This window comes from Juglans regia, chromosome 16, assembly GCF_001411555.2.
Source record: "Juglans regia cultivar Chandler chromosome 16, Walnut 2.0, whole genome shotgun sequence".
Lineage (NCBI taxonomy): Eukaryota > Viridiplantae > Streptophyta > Magnoliopsida > Fagales > Juglandaceae > Juglans > Juglans regia.
In genome coordinates this window covers 1,686,153-1,705,244 of record NC_049916.1, presented here as the reverse complement: position 1 = coordinate 1,705,244, position 19,092 = coordinate 1,686,153, and the positions used below count along the sequence as shown (strand labels likewise).

Genomic DNA, 19,092 nt, shown 5'->3' with positions numbered 1-19,092 from the left:
ATTTTATAGAATATGTTTATAGACCAAGTGTTCGACTTGTACAAATAGAAGTAGGGACTCCAACGCTCCATTACAACCATTACTAGGACTGTTCTTCCATTCCCAAATGATCGGAAGTCATCCCTTCCAAGTCACTTGCTCCTGTCATCCTTCCCTCGAAACTCTTTTACATTCCAACTTTTTTAAGTAATACCATAACAGAATACTTGAGAGTAATTGATATGCATTAGATCCAAAATGTTGATCAATTGCACCTCCATGGTGCTAATTCATCAGAAGCATTCACCCAACTGTGAAAGGTGATAGGAAGATAACAAAATCAATGTAAGGATCTATCTAGTTGAAATACAATTGTCTGTACCTCCTTTTGATGAATTGCGTAAAATCAGGTTGTCATAACAGATTGTTTCATTCATATGATTTCCGGCAAATGTATTATATCCAAACAGGTAGCTGGGGGCTTAAATTCGGATTGGTTTGGTGATAGTTGCATGTTATCTACCAATTTAAGATGTCTTCTTCGCATGGACATAATTGTTCTTTTTTATTTGCGGATCTCTTAATGTCGTTCCTGGTAAGTTGTTTGTAATTTATTTGTTTTGTTATTCTCATTTGCATGTCTTTTTTGCAGGTTTTTATATATTGTTTAGGGTTGGTTCTCTCTGTCTTGTACTGTTTTTACCTTGTACGTCTTTTAGTTTTGTACATTGTGTTTGGTTATTTTTTATGTCTGGATTTTGGATTTTATGTTTATTTGTATCTCCCAAATGTCTGGTTGTAACCACGGTTTTCTTTCGTCACAAGTGAGGGCTTTCAATAAAATTGAGATATCGTTCTCTTATTAAAAAAAAAAAAGTATTATATCTAAGGGTCAATTACTAGGCATGATGTTTTTCAACAAAAAATGATTGAAATCTTCAGCCCCTCTCTCTCTCTCTCTCTCTCTCTCTCTCTCTCTCTCTCTCTCTCTCTCTCTCTCTCTCTCTCTCTCTCTCTCTCTGTGTATGTGGGAAACACCTTTAGAAAAATTCTATAGCTTAGAGGTCAGGTTCATTTCTGATCTATCCCAAATCCAACTGTTTGAGTTTTGACAAATTGCAGTCGATATTTCGCTCAAAAGAATAGCCTCTTATCTCCTTGACTGAGACCGGTGTCCGTTTTGGCTGAAGAGAAGCTTTTCCATCCATGGCAGCGTTTGTGGGTGCTAGCTGCTGGAACATCTAATCCTGAAACGGTAATGTTTCGAGTGTCCCTGCTGTTGGATGCACGTTGAGCCTGAGTCGTAGGATCTGTTCATGGAAAATTATGGCACTCTTCAATAGATATATTTGTAAACACAAACTAAGAAGCAAATTATCAAAGCAATAAACAAAATGATCTGTACTTAAGATTGATATAAACGTTTCAAATCACTGATTTAAGCGTCACACAACCAAATTAAATACATATCATATCCAATTTTCCATTTGTGCAATCCACTTTTGGCACTCTTCATTTTCTATATCCTTACAATTTCTTTGAATTGTTTGTTGTTCAGAAATACTTTGGGACCTGAATTTGGGTCCCGAACAAGTGTCCCGAATGATTTTTTTTTTCTTAGTGATTAAAGAAGTGTTTTTTAATGATGTTGTAAATTTTTATTTTTAAAAAAATATTTATGATGATTAAAAAAATACATGAAAAAAATAAAAAAAAGTAAAATATACCGTTTGGGACATTTTTTCGGGACAAAACTTCGGGAGCCATAGCATTACTCTTTGTTGTTACTTTGCTTGTTTTCTTTCAATTACTATGCTTTATAACTTATTTCCTGATGCCAAATATTAATATTGAGACACTTTTTTTCTTTGCAAGTTAAAAGTTTTATATCAACTAATTATAAAGTAAAGCATGTCCGGCGGCAACTTGCTTTGCAAATTCAGGTTCTATTGCTCTTTGCTAATATTTATTTTATTTATGATATTCATAGGTATAACAAAGTTTTACATTATAGATAGTATTCTTTTCACTTCTAGATAAAATATATTAGAAAAGTATGAATTTAAAAATTTAATTAGTAACTCTACATTTATCAAATTAATTTGATATAAGCAAACTCGATAACTCTACTTTTATTTAATTAATTAGTAATCTAAACTCATTGCCTTATATGAGTTTGAATTAGAATCTTCTTATCGCCTTTCATTTTATGATAAGAAATGATATTTATAGTTTTATGCTGTATAAATCTTGCACGCTCTTTTAAAAAAATTTGGTAAATATAAGATCTATGTGAAAAAATAAATTTTTTTAATAGTGAATTCTAATTTTTTTTAAAGGGAATGCGAAACTTGTATACTCTAAGACTCTATATAGCATTATGATTAATTAATTCTTCTTGTTTCTTGTTGCCATAATAAAACTACCAAACTAAAAAAAAAAAAAAATTAGAGATCTCTATTGTTTTTCTATACAGAAGTGAGAAAAACTAAAAATTCCGCTAATTACTATTTTTTTCAAAGACACTTTTTAAGCTAATATAAGTAGTGGGCCTTGCCTAACTTACAGATCTTACTTATACATGATAAGCATCCAGATTAGTCTATAGGGCTATGCATCCGGATCAAGATCCGGATCCGACTTTTTAAAAGCAGGCGGATATCTAGATTTCAACCCAGATATCTGGATTTTTTACTCTTATATTGTTTTTGTTTTTTTTTTTAAATAAGTTTTTACCATTTTTAAAATGTTTTTAAAAAAAAAAAAACTTTTCAACTCTTTTTAAAAGGCTTTTTTTTTTATCGACAATATTCAGATTTATACCAAAAAATATATGTTTTTACAAATTTTAAAATGCCTATTTTAAGAAAAATTTTCTAACACTTTTTAAAAAGCTTTTATGTTTATTATTTTTTATAGTCATTTTTTTATATAATGAATATTTTTATAGGCATTTTTTAAACTTTTTTATTGCCTATTCACTGCATACTTTATACTGTATATTGTTGTTTGCATCGTACTACAAAACATCAACTTTACAAGGAACAAATAGTGAAAAATTCAAAACAGCAGCAAAGAACTGTGGGAGAACATTTGAAGTCTAGCCCCCTATCATTTTCATTGTGAGCTATGGGAAACAAAGAACTGGAAATCAAGAAATTAGTACAAAAATCATATCCCAACTGATATGCATATTATATAGAGAAAAAATGAGAAAAAATCCCAAACCCAGATCCAAACCAGAAGATTATCGAGAAATAAAAAAGACATAACAAACAACCAAGAAGAGATTCAAATCATTCGCTATCTGAACGAGTCCGATATGCAAGAGATCTACAAGAACTTCAAAACCAAGACATAAACATTTAGCACAAACCAAATCTATTAGTATGGTAGTTCTTAGGGTGGTGTTGGTGCTCTGTATCTGCTTTGCTTTCTGAGATGGAATAAGGTGAGGTACAGGAAGAAATGATTGCCTCCAGGTATAATGGGCTGGCCGATATTCGGAGAGACTACAGATTTTCTTAAACAAGGTCTGAACTTCATGAAAAACTAGCAAGCAAGGTGATTCTTCTTCTTCAATTGGGGTTTTTTTCTTTGGTGGTTGTTACTAGGTATCTCTGTTTCATATTGCATTAGTGGATAGGAAGCTTTTAGTTTACTTTATTTCTGTACTTTCTATCTTGGGTTGTTTTTTTGGACGGTTACTGCTGCTTCTATTCAAGTGGTTTTAAGATTTAAGTTGTTTGGTTTATCCTCTGGACATCTGCATGCCCTCCTTATTTATTTGTAGAATTGAGCTTTTGGTTTGAAGTTATTTTTGTAGAATAGCCTTGCAAATATCATTAAGAAACACAAGGGATTCCTTGCTTTCTTTTGCCTAAAAGATGGTCTAAAGAGCTTGTATAACAATCAATCCATACTAGTGTTTCCCTGTGAGAAACTACAAGCATACCTACATGACTAAAGGAACCTTCTCAAAGATTTTAGTGATTAATAGTCGAGTAAGGTGTTCTAATCCTTTTTGACTTCATCACTAATGATTATTACAATTCTTTTTTTTGGATGTTTTTTAATTGCAGGTATGGTAGTTTTTTCAAGTCCCACACAAACCAAATGGATATGAACTTAAACAAAAACAAAAACCCAGATCTAATCTATCCATATCTACCTTTAAAAAGCGAGAGATGCTCACATGGATATGGACTCAAACAAAAATGTAAACCTAGATCTAATCTAAACCAAATCTATACTACGAAATTTCAAAAATCCCATAAAACGTTCAAATATGGAATGGCAACCAAGATTCACAAATCAAATGGATATGGACTAAAAAAAAAAAGCAAAAACCTAGATCTAATCTATCCATATCTACCTTTAAAAAGCGAGAGATACTTATATGGATATGAACTCAAACAAAAATATAAACTCAGATCTGAGAGAAACTGCACTGTGAGAGAGTGAGTGATGGGTTTTGTTGAGGGATGCTAGGATTTTCGGGGAGAGATTGAGAGAAAGAAAGAGAAGATAGAGAGAGGCAAAGTTAGGTTTTTGGGCTTAGGGGAAGTAGGATTTTCGTAGTGTTTTTCAGGAAGGAACAAAGCTACACATATGGATAAAAATGGAGAGCTCAGGTTGAGAGAGAGAAGAATATACCGTAGGCAAATGATGTTGAGAGAGAGATGGGTGAACGACAATCCTCGCGATGACGACTAGGGTTTCTGATTTTCAGAAGTTGGAACTTGAGAGATAGAGTTGTCTGTCGAGTGTCGAGTGAAATATCAAAAGTTGAAATGAAAGAGAGGAGCAGAAGACCAAATTGAAAGGTCATTGGTGCTAGCAAAACGTTGGCGTTTTAAAATATTAACAATGTTTTCAAAAGAGAAACCGGTTATGGATATCCGGTTTAAAAACCGGATCCGTAACTGGATTCGAGCGGATAAAATATTTTTTCTACCCGCCTAGATAACCGGGCCCAGATTGGAAAAAAATCTAGCCCGGTTCTACACCCCTACTAGTCTATGCATATGTATATGCAAAGTCATTTATTAAAAAAAAAATGTATATGCAAAGTCATATTTTCATAATATAATCATAAAATTTTCTACATTGACTTATGTATATATCCAAATATTTAGCTATCTATGAACAATGTTTATCTAAATTTGGATAACTCCTATTCGCTCCACAAAACATATTTTAATCATTATTTATCTCTCCTCCCACTCTCTCTCTCACAATATCTTCTTTTTCTCCCTCTTTCAACAGCACAACAAATCTTCACATACACATTCATTTTATTAGTATAATATATTATATATATTTTTTTCATTTTATTATATTTTTAATATAATATATAAAAAAAACTATATTTTTTATTATTGTATTTGTATTATTAATGTTAAATGTATGTAGTAGATGTTAATTGTAAAATATATATAAAAAAATTGATTTTAGCAAAAAATTAATAATAAAAAAATATTATTATTTTATATCAAATATGCATAAATTAATGTAAAAATTTTACTTGAATAACAAAATAATAATAAAAAAAATAATTTTATATATGCATATAGATATATATATATATATTATATCAATACTAATGCTCCAAGTGTTAGGCCCAGCATTAGCCCAGACCCATGTCGATATCTCTCCCATAAAAGCTTATAACTTAAATCCAAGGTATTTTGAGGGTTGTTTTTCATTTATACCCCTGGCATTCCACCGTGCCCCGGCCCCCCGAGTCCCCTCCCCCCCTCCTTTCCCAACCCCCCAGATCTGAGCTCACGGCATCGTCGCCGCCAGTTCCCGTCGACGGCGTCTACACCGACGTCGCTGCCAACCCACATCCGCACCGCCAGGTATTGTATTGATACATACCCATCTCTTCTTCCCTTTCATCTCTTCCTCAACTCTCTCTCTCCCGATTCCACCACTCCTAATTCCCAAACCCATCTGATCTACTTGCCTCTGAGCTCATCACCAGTTCCTAAAAGGTGAGTCTTTTTCTTTACCAGATTTTTGTTTTGTTTGTTTTTTTAATGAAAAAGAAAGTGATTTTTGGAGGGTGGGTGAATTTGCTTCGGATCCAGAATGTATCGAGTAAAATTACGAGCTTCGTTGTTGGAAAACTGGCTTTGATAATGGTAGCTCCACAATCAGTAATATTGAATTAGAAACATATGGTTGCAGAGACAAAGCAGGAAAATTGTTTACTATTCCAAACCTACGATATTTGATTGATTGAGGACCCAAGAAAGCAAAAAAAGTCCTCAGCTTGGCAAAACCCAATCAACTCTTTTAGCTTATTTGTCTTACTTACCCACAGCTTTCTGAATAGCCAAACAGCGGATCAAAGAATCTCAATATATTATGGCAACTGGCGACAGCGTCATTGTTGCGAACTGGCGGCGAGATGGTACAGCGCCGATGGGGGTTGGGGTTTGGGATTCCGGAATGCAGGGTGACGCGGGGAGCAGGGGGATCTGTTGGGAACAGGGGGAACGTGGGGCTGGGGGGAGAGATTGGGAAAAAAAATCAATGACGTGGTGCTGAGTAACGTAATATGTAGGATTTTGTGTGCTCTGTTTATCTGTAGAAGTTTTCTTCTTTAGAGAGAAGAAATTTTAGGGGATATTATTCTTCTCCCACCTAAAAAAAGTCTCGGTCGTCCACGTTGCAGGTGGATATAGCACCACGATGCATTAAACGGCACCGTTTATTTCGAAAGCTTAAACCCTGACGCGGCTCTCTCTCTCTCCCCTCCTTAGGTTCAGCCGTCAGCGGGCTTTTTCTTTCTGTACAAAGCGGAGGACCAAAGAAGGAAGAATGGCGAGCAAGCTGGGCCGTCTGTTCTCATCCATATCTACTCTCTCCGCTCCCAAACTGAGCCTATCCAACAGTAAATCCTACCCGTTGGCTTGGTCCGTGTCCGATTCGGCGAGTAGACTCATCTGCTCAGCTACTCAGCAGCCGCAACCACTCAACGAAAACACCAATAAGCAACAAGCAGATGAGACCACCAAAAATGATATCCAGAAGGAAAGCGAAGACGATCATCAAGAAGAGGAAGAAGACGAAGACGATGACGATTTTGTGAACAAAGCTACCGGTGAAGTCGGTGGGCCTCGCGGGCCCGAGCCCACCCGATTCGGCGATTGGGAGCGAAATGGTCGGTGCTCTGATTTCTAACTAAATTTTCATATATATGAGATCAGTTCGTGCCGTTTTGATAGCGAAATAAAATCAAATTTCCTTGTACTTTGCATTCTGCTTTTGCTTAGTTATTTGGTTGTATTTTTGTTTTGGTTGTAAACAAAAATTCTGAATAAATGGATGAAATTAAACCGCATGAACAAGACGTTGGCTTGGTAGCCATGAAAACATAGAGGGAAACTAAGCCAATGACAAGGGAATGAACATTCAAACAAGCTTTGTACGACTCTGTGGAGGAATGGACCTTTATGGTCTTTTGCTTCTTCAAGATGTGCATGTGAATGCAGGTAAAGCCAAGTTCACATACTCTGCTGCAATTCATATTGACTGCTTTTTATCACAAGAGCAGTGCCCTGTGATCAGCTTTTTCAATAGACCAAGAATTTGTGATCCTACTTGCTTAATATCAATCCTCTTGGCCCCCTCAGTTTCTTAAGATGCAATAATTATACAATGGAAAATTATATTTTTCAGTCTTAGTGTTTTATCATTTTCAATCATACCATATCATATGATGTATTTAAGTGGTTCATATGATATCTTAGATTTACTTTATAATATAATTCTCTAAAAATCTTAGTCTCCTCTCTTTTTCTCTCCGGAAAAAGGGGTGGAGTGGGAGTGTGAGTAGGGGCACGTGGTGAGAGTTATAACAGAAAAAGGGTGGTCTAAGGCGTTGAGGAGAATTTCGTGGTGGTCCAAGGCGTCAAGTGAGAGGTAGATTTCGGGGTAGGGCTCGACGTCAGGGGGTTGTAGAAGGTTCTAGTGATGTAGCTGTAGCGGAAGAGAGCCAGAGTACAGTGAAGTTAAGAGGAAGAATGGATGACCTGGAAGAAAAATGGAAGAGGTTCATGCTGCTGGAAGAGGAGATATTAGATATTTTTATCAAAAATAATGCCTCTGAAGAACAAAGAACAAAGAACAAAGGACAAAGAAGCTTGGTGGGGAATGTGTGCTTGACAAGAAACTATAAGCAGGGAGGTTCTGGGGTCACCAACGGCAAAAATATGTAGGATAAGCAAGGCAGCTAAATTTACGGAGGTAAGTCTGAATGTTTTTGTTATAATATTCGAGAATCAAGTTGATAAGCAAAGGGTACGGGCAAGGAGACCCTGACTTTTTAATAATCAGTTGCTAGTTTTAAAGGAATTTGAGAGGTATACTCCATCACAACAGGTGAATTTTGATTACGAGAGATTCTGGGTGAGGATGTTCAATTTGCCCTTATCTTGCATGATAAAAGAAAGAGGGAAACAAATTGGAGGAACGATGGGGAAGGTAGAGGAGGTGGATGTGCAGAAGGATGAGAGTGGATGGGGTAGCTTCTTGAGAGTTCAAATTTATCTGGACTTGACGCAGCCCTTAGCAAGAGGAAGAACACTAAAGGTGAAGGGTAATAGCCTCTGGATTCCATTTAGTTATGAGAAGTTGGCTACTGTGAGTGCATTGTCCATGGAGTTAATGGCTACTGTAGTTTGTTGGGAAACTCAGGGGGTAAGGAAGATCAATATGGAATATGGTTGAGGGCAACTTAGGTTCAAATGGCTAAGAACTATAGCAACAGTCCTAGAAGGGAAGAGGAGGGAAGTAGGTGGAAGAAGGAGGGGGTAAAATTGCCACACAGTGGGGGGAGTAATGAAGAAAAAGGAGGAGTCGGGGTGAGAGGGAGAGACGTGGGTGAGGTTAAAAACAATAGGGGTGGGGAAGAAAGGGAAGGGGGATGTTCAAAAAGTGAGTTGTCAATAAATGGAAGAGTAGAGGAAAACAATTTACAAAAAAATAGTGTGGAAGTGATTATGTGTGAGGGGGAGGGGAAAAATCAAAAAGAGGGGCAAGATGGTTCTATCCACTTTGAAGTTACAGGGGGCAAGATGGTTCTATCCATGCTTGTGCTAATCAAAGGAGAAGAAGGAACCTAATAAAAGAAGTGAAAAATGAAAGCAATAGAATGGTCAGTGGGCATAAAGAAATTGAGAAAACTTTTAGAAGTTATATTGAAAAGCTGTTTTTGACAACAAACCCAAGTAGATAAGATATTGAGGAGTGTGTTATGGGACTTAAACAAGGGTCACAACAGATATGAATGAAAGAATCTCGAGGAGCTTCGCTAGAGTGGAGGTGGAAGAGGCTTTGAAGCAAATGACACCTTTAAAATCTCTTGGTTCAGATGGGTTTGAAGCGTGTTTTTATCAGAACTACTGGAGTGTTGTTTTAGATGAAGTTTGCCAAGCTATCTTATTTGTTCTTAATGGTAATTCTATGGATCATTCTCTCAATTACACTTATCTAGCTTTGATTCTTAAAATAAAAGACCCTAAAATGGTTAGTGACTACAGACCTATCAATCTGTGTAATGTTTTTTACAAAATAGTCTAAAAAATAATCACAAATAGATTTAAAAAAGTGCTCTATAAAATTATTGCCCCTACCCAAAGTGCCTTTCTACTAGGGAGAATAATCAATGACAATATCATGGTTGCTTATGAAATGTTACATTCTATGAAAACAAGAAAGAGGGGGAAGGTGGGGAGTATGACCATAAAACTTGACATGTCTAAGGCATATGATCGTGTTGAGTGGGTGTATTTGGATGCAGTGATGATAAGATTGGGTTTCTGTTAGAAGTGGGTGAATCTTATTATGATTTGTGTTAAATTTGTGACCTATTCAGTGTTGATAAATGAGAAGACAGGCTATAAATTCTGTCCTTCAAGGGGATTAAGACAGGGTGACCCATTGTCACCCTATCTTTTCATTCTTTGTGCTGAAGGGCTTAGTTCACTGTTAAAATACCTATGAGAAGCAACAAATTACAAAAGGTGTGCAAGTGATTTAAGGGGAAAAAGTATCAATCATCATTTTTTTGTAGATGATTGCATCTTGTTTGGAAGAGATAACATAGAAGAGTAAGACAGGCTTCAAGAGCTACTGAAAAAATATGAAAAGGCTTCAGGTCAGTTTCTTAATAAGGAAAAGACCTCTGTATTTTTCAATAGCAATATTAAGGTTGATACAATTGGAGTCCCATTGGAACCTTATAAAGAGCAAGAACTTCTCATTCCCAAACAATGTGGGATCCCATACACCATCCACTCTTATCCATATCATATGGGATATCACAGGACGAGGAGGATCATGGAAGTTGGAGATTCAATTGCATGTGGAAGCTATGAGAAATACTTAGATCTTCCTGTTATTGTAGAAAGATCCAAGTATAAGAGTTTTAGAGTTTTAAAAGATAAGAGTGTGGCAAAAGATCACCGGTTGGAAGAACAATTTTTTTTATCACAAGTTGGCAAAGAAGAGTTGATAAAGGCAGTTTTATAGGCTATTCCTACATACACCATGAGTGTATTCTAACGTCTCAAAAAACTGTGTAATGACATAAATGGTATGTTTTCGAAATTTTGGTGGAGTAAGCAGCAGGAAGAGGGGAAATATAGTGGAAAAAATGGGAGAAGATGTGAATGCAAAAATGGAAGAGGGGATTGGGGTTTAGGGACTTGGAGAGCTTTAACCTAGAACTCCTAGCAAAACAAGGGTGGAGGTTTATCAAGAATCCTGAATCCTTAGCAGCTATGGTTTTCAAAGAAAAGTACTTTAGGCATTCTAGTCTAATGGAGGCAAAGCTTAGCTCACAACCATCATTAATATGGAGGAGTATATGGTTAGCTAGAGAGCTGTGGAAAGAGGGTTTAAGGTGGAGAGTGGAAGATGGAAACAAGATTCAGATTTGAGGTTCCAAATGGCTGCCAACTCCAATATCCTTTTTTGTGTAATCACCTATCTCTATCTTAGGGGAAGATTCCAAGGTGGAAGAGCTTATTGTAAAGCATAAAAGGAAATGAGATGAGGAAATGATTAAAGCCATTTTTTAAGTGAATAGGCTGAATAGGTTCTAAGTATACCTTTGAGTAAAGGTAATGCACAAGATAGGATTATTTGGGGTCCATCGAAGAAATGTGTGTTCACTGTAAGTAGTGCTTATTATCTACAACTTGAAAGATTAAAAAATAGTAGAGCTGTATGTTCAAAGGAGGAGAAGGAAGATAAAAGGTGGAGAAACATATGAGATCTTGAAGTGCGAGGTGTGGTAAAGCTTTTCATGTGGAAGGCTGGAAATGAATTGCTACCTACAAAACAGAACCTGTTCAAGAGAAAAAATTTTAAAGATCAAAGTTGCCCAATCTGTCATTCAGAATAGGAGTCAGTTATGCATGTTCTTTGGAAATGCTCAACAACTAATGATATATGGGAAGATGTTCAAAGTATTGTCTAGAAATGGAGTAGTACAGATGCTGACTTCATGCATTTGTGGGAGAAGCTTACGGAAAGATTGAACAAGAACCAGTTTGAGGAGATGACAGTGCTATTTAGAAAAGTTTGGCTTAGAAGGAATGATGTGTTTGAAAAGAGATTCACTTGCCCAAGAAGTTTATTAAAAATAACAAAGGAAGTTCTTGAAGAGTTCAAGCATTTTCAGAGAACACAGAGGTTTTATTTTTTATTTTTTTAGAAAAGATTAACTTTACAATAAAAGTAGATTTATAATTTAACGTATCACATCAGTAAATATCCTTATTAAAAAAAAATGATATGATCGTAGTGCATGAAGCGTACACAATTCTTACCAAAAAAAAAAAAATGATGTGCGTGGTGCATGAAGCGCACACATTTCTTATTGAACATTTTCTTCCTTGTGTGGTACATGAGAAAGTTGGAGACCAAATAAGTCAAAAGATAGCGTTCTTTTCAGATGTCGGTCATGCGAATTTGAAGAAGATACTGTAAATAGTGGGGAGCATTATAGCCGTGGTACACGAAATAAGTTTTGAGACCAAACAAATCAGATCAAAAGATATGGTTCTTTTTCCATGTCGATCATGGGAGTTTGAATAGCCTGCTTTTTATTTTAAAATTAGCAGTGGATCGAGCCAATATTAAATGTGACATGTCACGTATCTGTAGCAGCCAGTATATGGCTCAATCCCCTTACAATGTGTTGCAAGGTGCAAATTGCAATTATGGGTGTTCTAGAACTCGATTTTGACCTACTAGACGCCTTGAATTATCGTTTGAAAGATTATAATTTTATAATATTTATTTTTGTGAAGATATATTTTTTAAACAATATTAAATACTTGATGATATAATTACGGTTGTTGATGCATTTCTCGACTTTAATAGTATGATCTGATGTTTCTTTCTTTCTCATGTGGTAGATTATAATCATGTTGATGATATGATTCGATTAAAAAGTAAATGATGCAAGTATTTATGTGGTTCCTCAAGGTTACATCCACCAGTTTTTGGTGTAAAATCCACCATAAATATAGTAGAATACAAGTTCTCCATTCTACAATCACACAACTCTAGAAAAGTAGCCTCAAAACTCTTGATTCTCTCATTCTCTCTGGTAGTCCCTCCAAGCAGATCCTCTTCTATGTTTCCTCCCTCCCCCTCCTTCAAGTCCCTTCCTTTTAGCTTTATATCTGTTCTCTAGTTTTATGTCTCATCTTTCCTTTATGTTTGATCAAGACTTGTCATTGTGAGACACTCTCTTTTATCCTAATTTAAAACTTAATTTATCTGTCGATCTTTATGCTAAACGTATACCTTTCGTCATGTCACTTGACAAGCAACAAATATTTCGGATAGATCTCATTTTCAAATCATCAATTGATCTCGTAAATTAAGGAAGAAGTCTGTACCCGTTTTCCTTCCAAGATGGAAAAATATGCACGAAAGGTCAGTGACTCAAGCCATGATCTGCTTGTTACCTTAAATTCGTTAACGTTGTATCTACGTTTTGACCTCAACAATTCCCAGTGGACAAGACATGGTATTTGATGGAGCATTATGAACAAGTAGAGTACTTCTTGACTTCACTAATATATAAACGAAAATTCTAACATGTCTGGTCGTGTACTGTACATCAATACTGGAAAATCGGCATACCGCATGGCTAAAAAGAATACAAATATAAAGATAAAAGCTCTAAATAACTTAAAACATTATCAAATAATTTTTTTAAAACAAAATCAAGTTGAAGAAGTATAGAGTAAATACTAATCAAAACACACAAAATTGAAAAATCAAATCACCAAAACATTAAGGTGCCGTTTGAATAGTGAGTTGAGATGATATGAAAGTTGAATAAAATATTATTAGAATATTATTTTTTAATATTATTATTATTTTAAAATTTGAAAAAATTAAATTCTATATAATTACACTTCTAAAAAAACGTATACGAAAAGATAAACAAGAAAAAATATATATATGAAAATATAAAGATGTCTCAACCTATATACGAACTTAGTTACTAGGCCGGGCCAGATGCCTTTATAATGGTAATTTTGTTTATATTATTTTGTGTTTTGTGTTTTGGGTTTTAATTTTTAATTTTTTTACTTTATTTTCTTGGATATTTGGTTTTACTTTAATTTTTATTTATTTTGTTAAATGATTTCGATATATACAATCATACAAAACTCGTACAAACCTTTTATAAAAAGGTAGATCCTATTATGAAAAAGAAAGATTCTATTCATTATTTTTATACCACACATCACACTTAAATTTTTATTTTTTTATTTTTATTTTCTCTTAACAAGTATATAGTATAAGATTGACGAGTAGAAAAACTCAAAATGAAGGAATACAAGAAAAAATAAAAATAAAAATAAGTGTAGTGTGTGAGATGATTATGAGTAGCAAAACTGATCTATAAAAATATGAAAAACTCAAAATTTTTTTTATGGAATCTACTTTTTAACAAAAGATCTGCGCAAGGCTTCATTTGGGACTTGTCCCTAACATTGTTATATATTTTTAAATATTTCTAGTTTTCAGTTCTTGGGTGATGCTAGGACCACCACCAATAGACGTTACCAGTTAAATTGAGTACCGATAGTGTAATTTTTTTTCATTTATATATATATATATTAAAAAAAATACAATATTAAAATATAAACAAACACAATTTGTTTTTTTTTTAAAAAAAAAAAAAGAAGACAGAATTGGTAAACTTTATCGATGGAGTATTGTATGATCGGTGGCCGTATAATTTCCCTAGGATTTTGGACTTATAAAACTATTTTACACTTCTTAGTCGTATGACATATGTGCCACGTACCTCGATCGGTATTTTCAGAAGTGATAAAGTTAAATTCTTCAAAGACAATAACACGCATGCACTTAATTTCAGCTTCTTGATCAGTTTGAATGCGCATGACCTAGCCTGACCTCAATTAATGGAACACCCCCCCCCATATAGCCTTTTGTTTTTTGTTTTTGGTTTGACTTTGATTTACAAATTATGATCACTCTTATGAGTTCATATATTAAAAATTGAGTAATTCTATATACATCTTTGAAATACGTAAATGTTGTATAATCGCTTTAAAAAATAATAGGACTATTATTAAAAAATTATTTTTTTTTTTTATATATGTCTCATATTTTATTCAATTTTTTCAAAACGATTAAATAAAAATTTCATAATTTACAGTTACAAATATATTTTCTATTAAAAATTTGAGGTCCAAGACTTTAGAATATTAAAAAAGTATTATAACAATTGTATTTATATATATTGCTAGCTAGCTACTAGTTAGTGCAGGAGCAATACTTCTTAATGACCCCTCAAAGACCAATACCTTCCACCAAGTAATGCATATTCTCAAAGTCGTCACCACCACCACCACCTCCTTCTTCTTCTTCTTCCTCCTCTTCTTCTTCTCCATGCCATACCTAGCAACAAGCAAGGAGTTATGCTTAAAATCCGTTTGCCGACGCAACGAACCGAAGATTCACTTCCCGTTTCGAATAAAAAGCCGGCAGCCGGAATCATGTGGCTATCCAGGTTTTGATTTGTTCTGCAACGAAGCAGGCCAAACACTTATGAAGTTGCCTGGCCTTTATTCCGGAGAATTCATGGTTGAAGGGATAGAGTATCACAAACAGGAAATATGGCTCAACGATCCAAAGAGTTGTCTCCCTAAACTAATTCTTTTCCATAATCTCTCTGCTGGTTCTCCTTTCAAGGGCGTAAATTATCAAGATTTTACGTTCTTTAATTGCTCAGAGAGTTTTGATTTGGGAGTTAGTCGATTAACTCCGATTGTTTGTCTCAGTGATTCTAACTACACAGTTTTTGCTACCTCCTCTGCAAGAGTTATTGAAATCTTATCAACAACGTGCAAGTTATTCAAAACTGTGTCGGTTCCAGTTCAATCCCCATTTGACGAGCAGATATTGTCATCGGACCTGAGTGATGATCTGAGGCTAACATGGGATGAACCTGGATGTGGAAAGTGTGAGTCACAAGGTGGGCAGTGCGGATTTAAGAGCAACTCCAGCCATAACATTGTGTGTTCACACATTCCTCAAAGTGGCCGTAAGTTTCTATAATTTGATATGATCTCTAGATGATCTTGCCTATTATTTGAAATACAAAGAGTAATTTAGAGTAGAAAAGAGATAGATATACGAACTGCTGAACATTTAATTCTGCTCCAAAAATTCACCCGGATAACTATATTATATAGATTTTTACAATACATTTTACAAATAGGCCATGATAAACTAGCTAGCAGGCAAGATAAATATATAATATGGTGATCAGGTGATTTGATCATAAGGTATTACTTATCAATATCCTGTATAGGAGGAATTTCTTCCTGGCCTGCCAACTTCATTCCCTAGTGATGCAACCAACTTCATTAATTAATTAATTACCTAATTATTTCTCCCAGCTTAGAAAATATACGACTTTGATATATTCAGCTTAATTGATTTAATCAACTTCATGCTGGAATTCAGCGGTGGCTTGGAAATCACTGCAAATAAGTATTATTTGAGCGATTTTTTTTTGTGACGATCTTAAAATCACTGGAAAAAACCTGATTTCTTGTAGTGATTGATTTTGTTTAATTAATTAGCCGGTACATCTTCAGAATTAGTTTTTAATATCCAAATTAATAATACTTTAATCATTACTTACCCATTAGCTAGCTTTAAAAGAAGATGATGATCAAGTGAAGAAAGAGTGATCATCAGATAATATTGGTGTTTGATGGCAATTAATTAGACTTATCTATATTAATGATCATCGACTTTGAGCTAAAGTTTTTTGTATTAATTTTAATATTATCATATGGTCAATAATTTTGGTTTTATTATAAATTAAGCTTGATTGTGATTAGAAACGACCTTCAAGATAAGTGTCGACGAATTAATTATTATAACTGATCACACTCCAAAGTCTTGAAGTAATCAGATATTTGAATTGCTCCACCCTTTATCATTTGAGATGCCATGATCAGCACTCTTATCACACTGCAACCATACCTTTCAGTATATATGCATGGTTGGCTACAAAATATTAATATATATATATATATGGAATACAAATATATAATTATTTTTATATCCATACTAATCATGATCATCTTTTTATAATTATAATCAAATTAATTATTCCCATCAATAATTTAGTAAAAAAACCAGATAATGTACTAATTATTAACAATAGTCGTTGTTCCTGATCCATTACTGATCTCGATCGTTGGCCAGTAATAATGATTGTATTATATATATATATATAGATAAGTAGCAGCCTATATTTTATAATCAACCAACATGACTTGGTCTCCTGCCATTGGCCAAGTGAAGTACTAATTAATATAAGTTGCATCAAGACCAAGTCACAAAACACACGACTGGCCACTTAGGTAGGTCCAAGCGAGAAAAGATACTTATAACCGTGAATTGCGTAACCGCCGCGTAATCACTTTGAAAAAAATGAATAAAACATGGGACCTACATGAAAAAAAAAATAATTTTTTAATAATGGACCCCACTCTTTTTCAAAGCGATTACGCGACGGTTACGCACTTCACGGTTGTATGTAGAATTACTCGGGTCCAAGCTTATACCCCGGCCTATGGTAGATCGGTCCCACTTGAAAATTGTAATTCTATGAGTTCTTTTTTAATCAAGCCAAGCCCACTCAAACTAGTTTGGAAATTAGTAGGTTTTTGTATCAATTAATTAGCAATGGGCTTTACAGGTACATGAATTCCCATTCATGCTGGGGCTGGATGATTCAGCCTTCACCTTCAAACCTAATTTTGGTTTGGACAGCAGCATTACTATTAAATTTTCTTCGACTTTTAAAATATAAAATAAATAATAAAATTTATCTATTTTCATTAGTAATCTTTTAGAATAAGTGGTGTTTTTATAGATGTCCTAAATTCGAACATTGATTTTATATTTTATTACATTTAATTAAATTTTTCATGAATTAAGCCCATTCATTGAGGAGTACTCCGATCCACACGTGAAGGAGATTGTTATGATATAGAACAAATAACAGAATTTACTTCTTCCCACTAGTTTAAATTTTTAGAACAAATAGTGATTTCACAAACCCAATTCATTTAGATATATTAAGTAATGATTTTAGCTAGAGGTATCAGGTTGGGATTCACTAGGGAAACAAAAAATCTATTTACAAACTTGCATATTGTGTAAAAAAATGGTATGTTTACTCACTAAGTACTTGTTAATGGCAGTACTCTTAAGATAGATAATGAAGATCTACTGTCAGTGTTAAGCATTGCGTCTCATAAAGCTGAGACACAATGCTCACAATGATTTTAACGAGTTTAAAGGTTTGTTTGGTCGGAATATAATTGTTTTAGATATTCTCAAACTATTTTATTATTATTTATAAACTATTTCATTATTATTAATGGAGTTTAAATTGTTTGTACATCAATTTTTTTTTTTTTTATCTGACCTAAAACAGTTTAATTTGTGAAATAATAAATATCCTAAAGACATGATGATGGGATGATGATGAATTTGCTTAATTATTCTCAGGACTTCCAAGGGGGGCACGCTATGCGATTACCATAGGTGTAGGAGTACCAGCAAGCCTGTGCTTCTTAGGGCTACTAAGTTTCCTTTGTGGCAGGGTCAAGTCATTTGTTAGGAGACGCGACCCAATCCCAGAATTGAACCCCTCAGTTGCTCCACAATCCACATTGGTTCTAGGCCTTGATGGGCCAACGATAGAGTCCTACCCAAAAATAGTCCTCGGCGAGAGCCGGCGCCTGCCAAAGCCCGATGACCACACGTGTCCGATATGCTTATCCGAGTACCGGCCCAAGGAGACGCTAAAGCCCATACCCAAATGCCAACATTGCTTCCATGCTGCATGTATTGATGAATGGCTTAAGTTGAATGCTACATGCCCCATTTGTCGAAACCCTCCTCCTCAACCATTACCTGCATTAATATCGGTGGATGTTTCATGATACAGCTAAATATTCCTTTCATACTTGTTGATATCCAATTAATTACGTGAGCATGATACATAATTTTCATTGGTGGGTGATTATATTAATGATAATGTATATTTGTGTAAGGTGGATATGATTTCTGCAATATGCAGTAACTTTTACGTATTCTTTATATATTCTACTGATGTGATTGATAAAAATAATTATTTTATATTAAAAAAAATTACACAACCAATCACATTAATAATATACATAAAAATACACAAAAATAACTATACATAAAATTTTTATTCTTCATTTCTACATCTCTTCATCTTTTCCTTTGTTGAATAGAAACTGAGCTGGCTTATTCTAGAGGGGTCGCCGATGGTAAGATTTATAATTCCGTGAACGTAATCAGTTGCAAAATGCTTTCTTTTCAAAGTCAGTGAGCTTTCAAACTAGTCTGCAACTAATTCGTACGTCTTATTTTTAACAATGATATTGGTTTTGAAGACAAAAATCTTATGTTTTACAATTTTCTCATTTTATTGACATTCTAAGAAATTAAAAAAGAAGAGAAAAGAAAAGGCAGAAAGGG

The 19,092-nt window shown here is 34.4% G+C and overlaps 2 protein-coding genes across 2 annotated transcripts; both read left to right on the top strand.

Moving 5' to 3' along the window:
• Nucleotides 1-6,810: 6,810 nt before the first annotated feature.
• On the top strand, nt 6,811-7,173 carry LOC109004581 (succinate dehydrogenase assembly factor 4, mitochondrial). The gene has a single exon (XM_018983168.2). The coding sequence runs from the start codon at nt 6,811-6,813 to the stop codon at nt 7,171-7,173; it is 363 nt and encodes a 120-aa protein (XP_018838713.1).
• A 7,665-nt stretch (nt 7,174-14,838) lies between these two features.
• LOC109004574 (putative RING-H2 finger protein ATL21A) lies at nt 14,839-18,629 on the top strand. The gene is made up of 2 exons (XM_035686762.1): nt 14,839-15,598; nt 18,091-18,629. The coding sequence occupies exons 1-2, from the start codon at nt 14,872-14,874 to the stop codon at nt 18,525-18,527; spliced, it is 1,164 nt and encodes a 387-aa protein (XP_035542655.1). The 5' UTR covers nt 14,839-14,871; the 3' UTR covers nt 18,528-18,629.
• The last annotated feature ends 463 nt before the right edge of the window (nt 18,630-19,092 follow it).

Bases quoted from the DNA above. Each gene is read 5' to 3' on its own strand.
- LOC109004581 (XM_018983168.2), top strand. From the start codon at position 6,811: ATGGCGAGCAAGCTGGGCCGTCTGTTCTCATCCATATCTACTCTCTCC.
- LOC109004574 (XM_035686762.1), top strand. From the start codon at position 14,872: ATGCATATTCTCAAAGTCGTCACCACCACCACCACCTCCTTCTTCTTC. The intron at 15,599-18,090 runs GTAAGTTTCTAT...AATTATTCTCAG, and splicing joins ACACATTCCTCAAAGTGGCC to GACTTCCAAGGGGGGCACGC.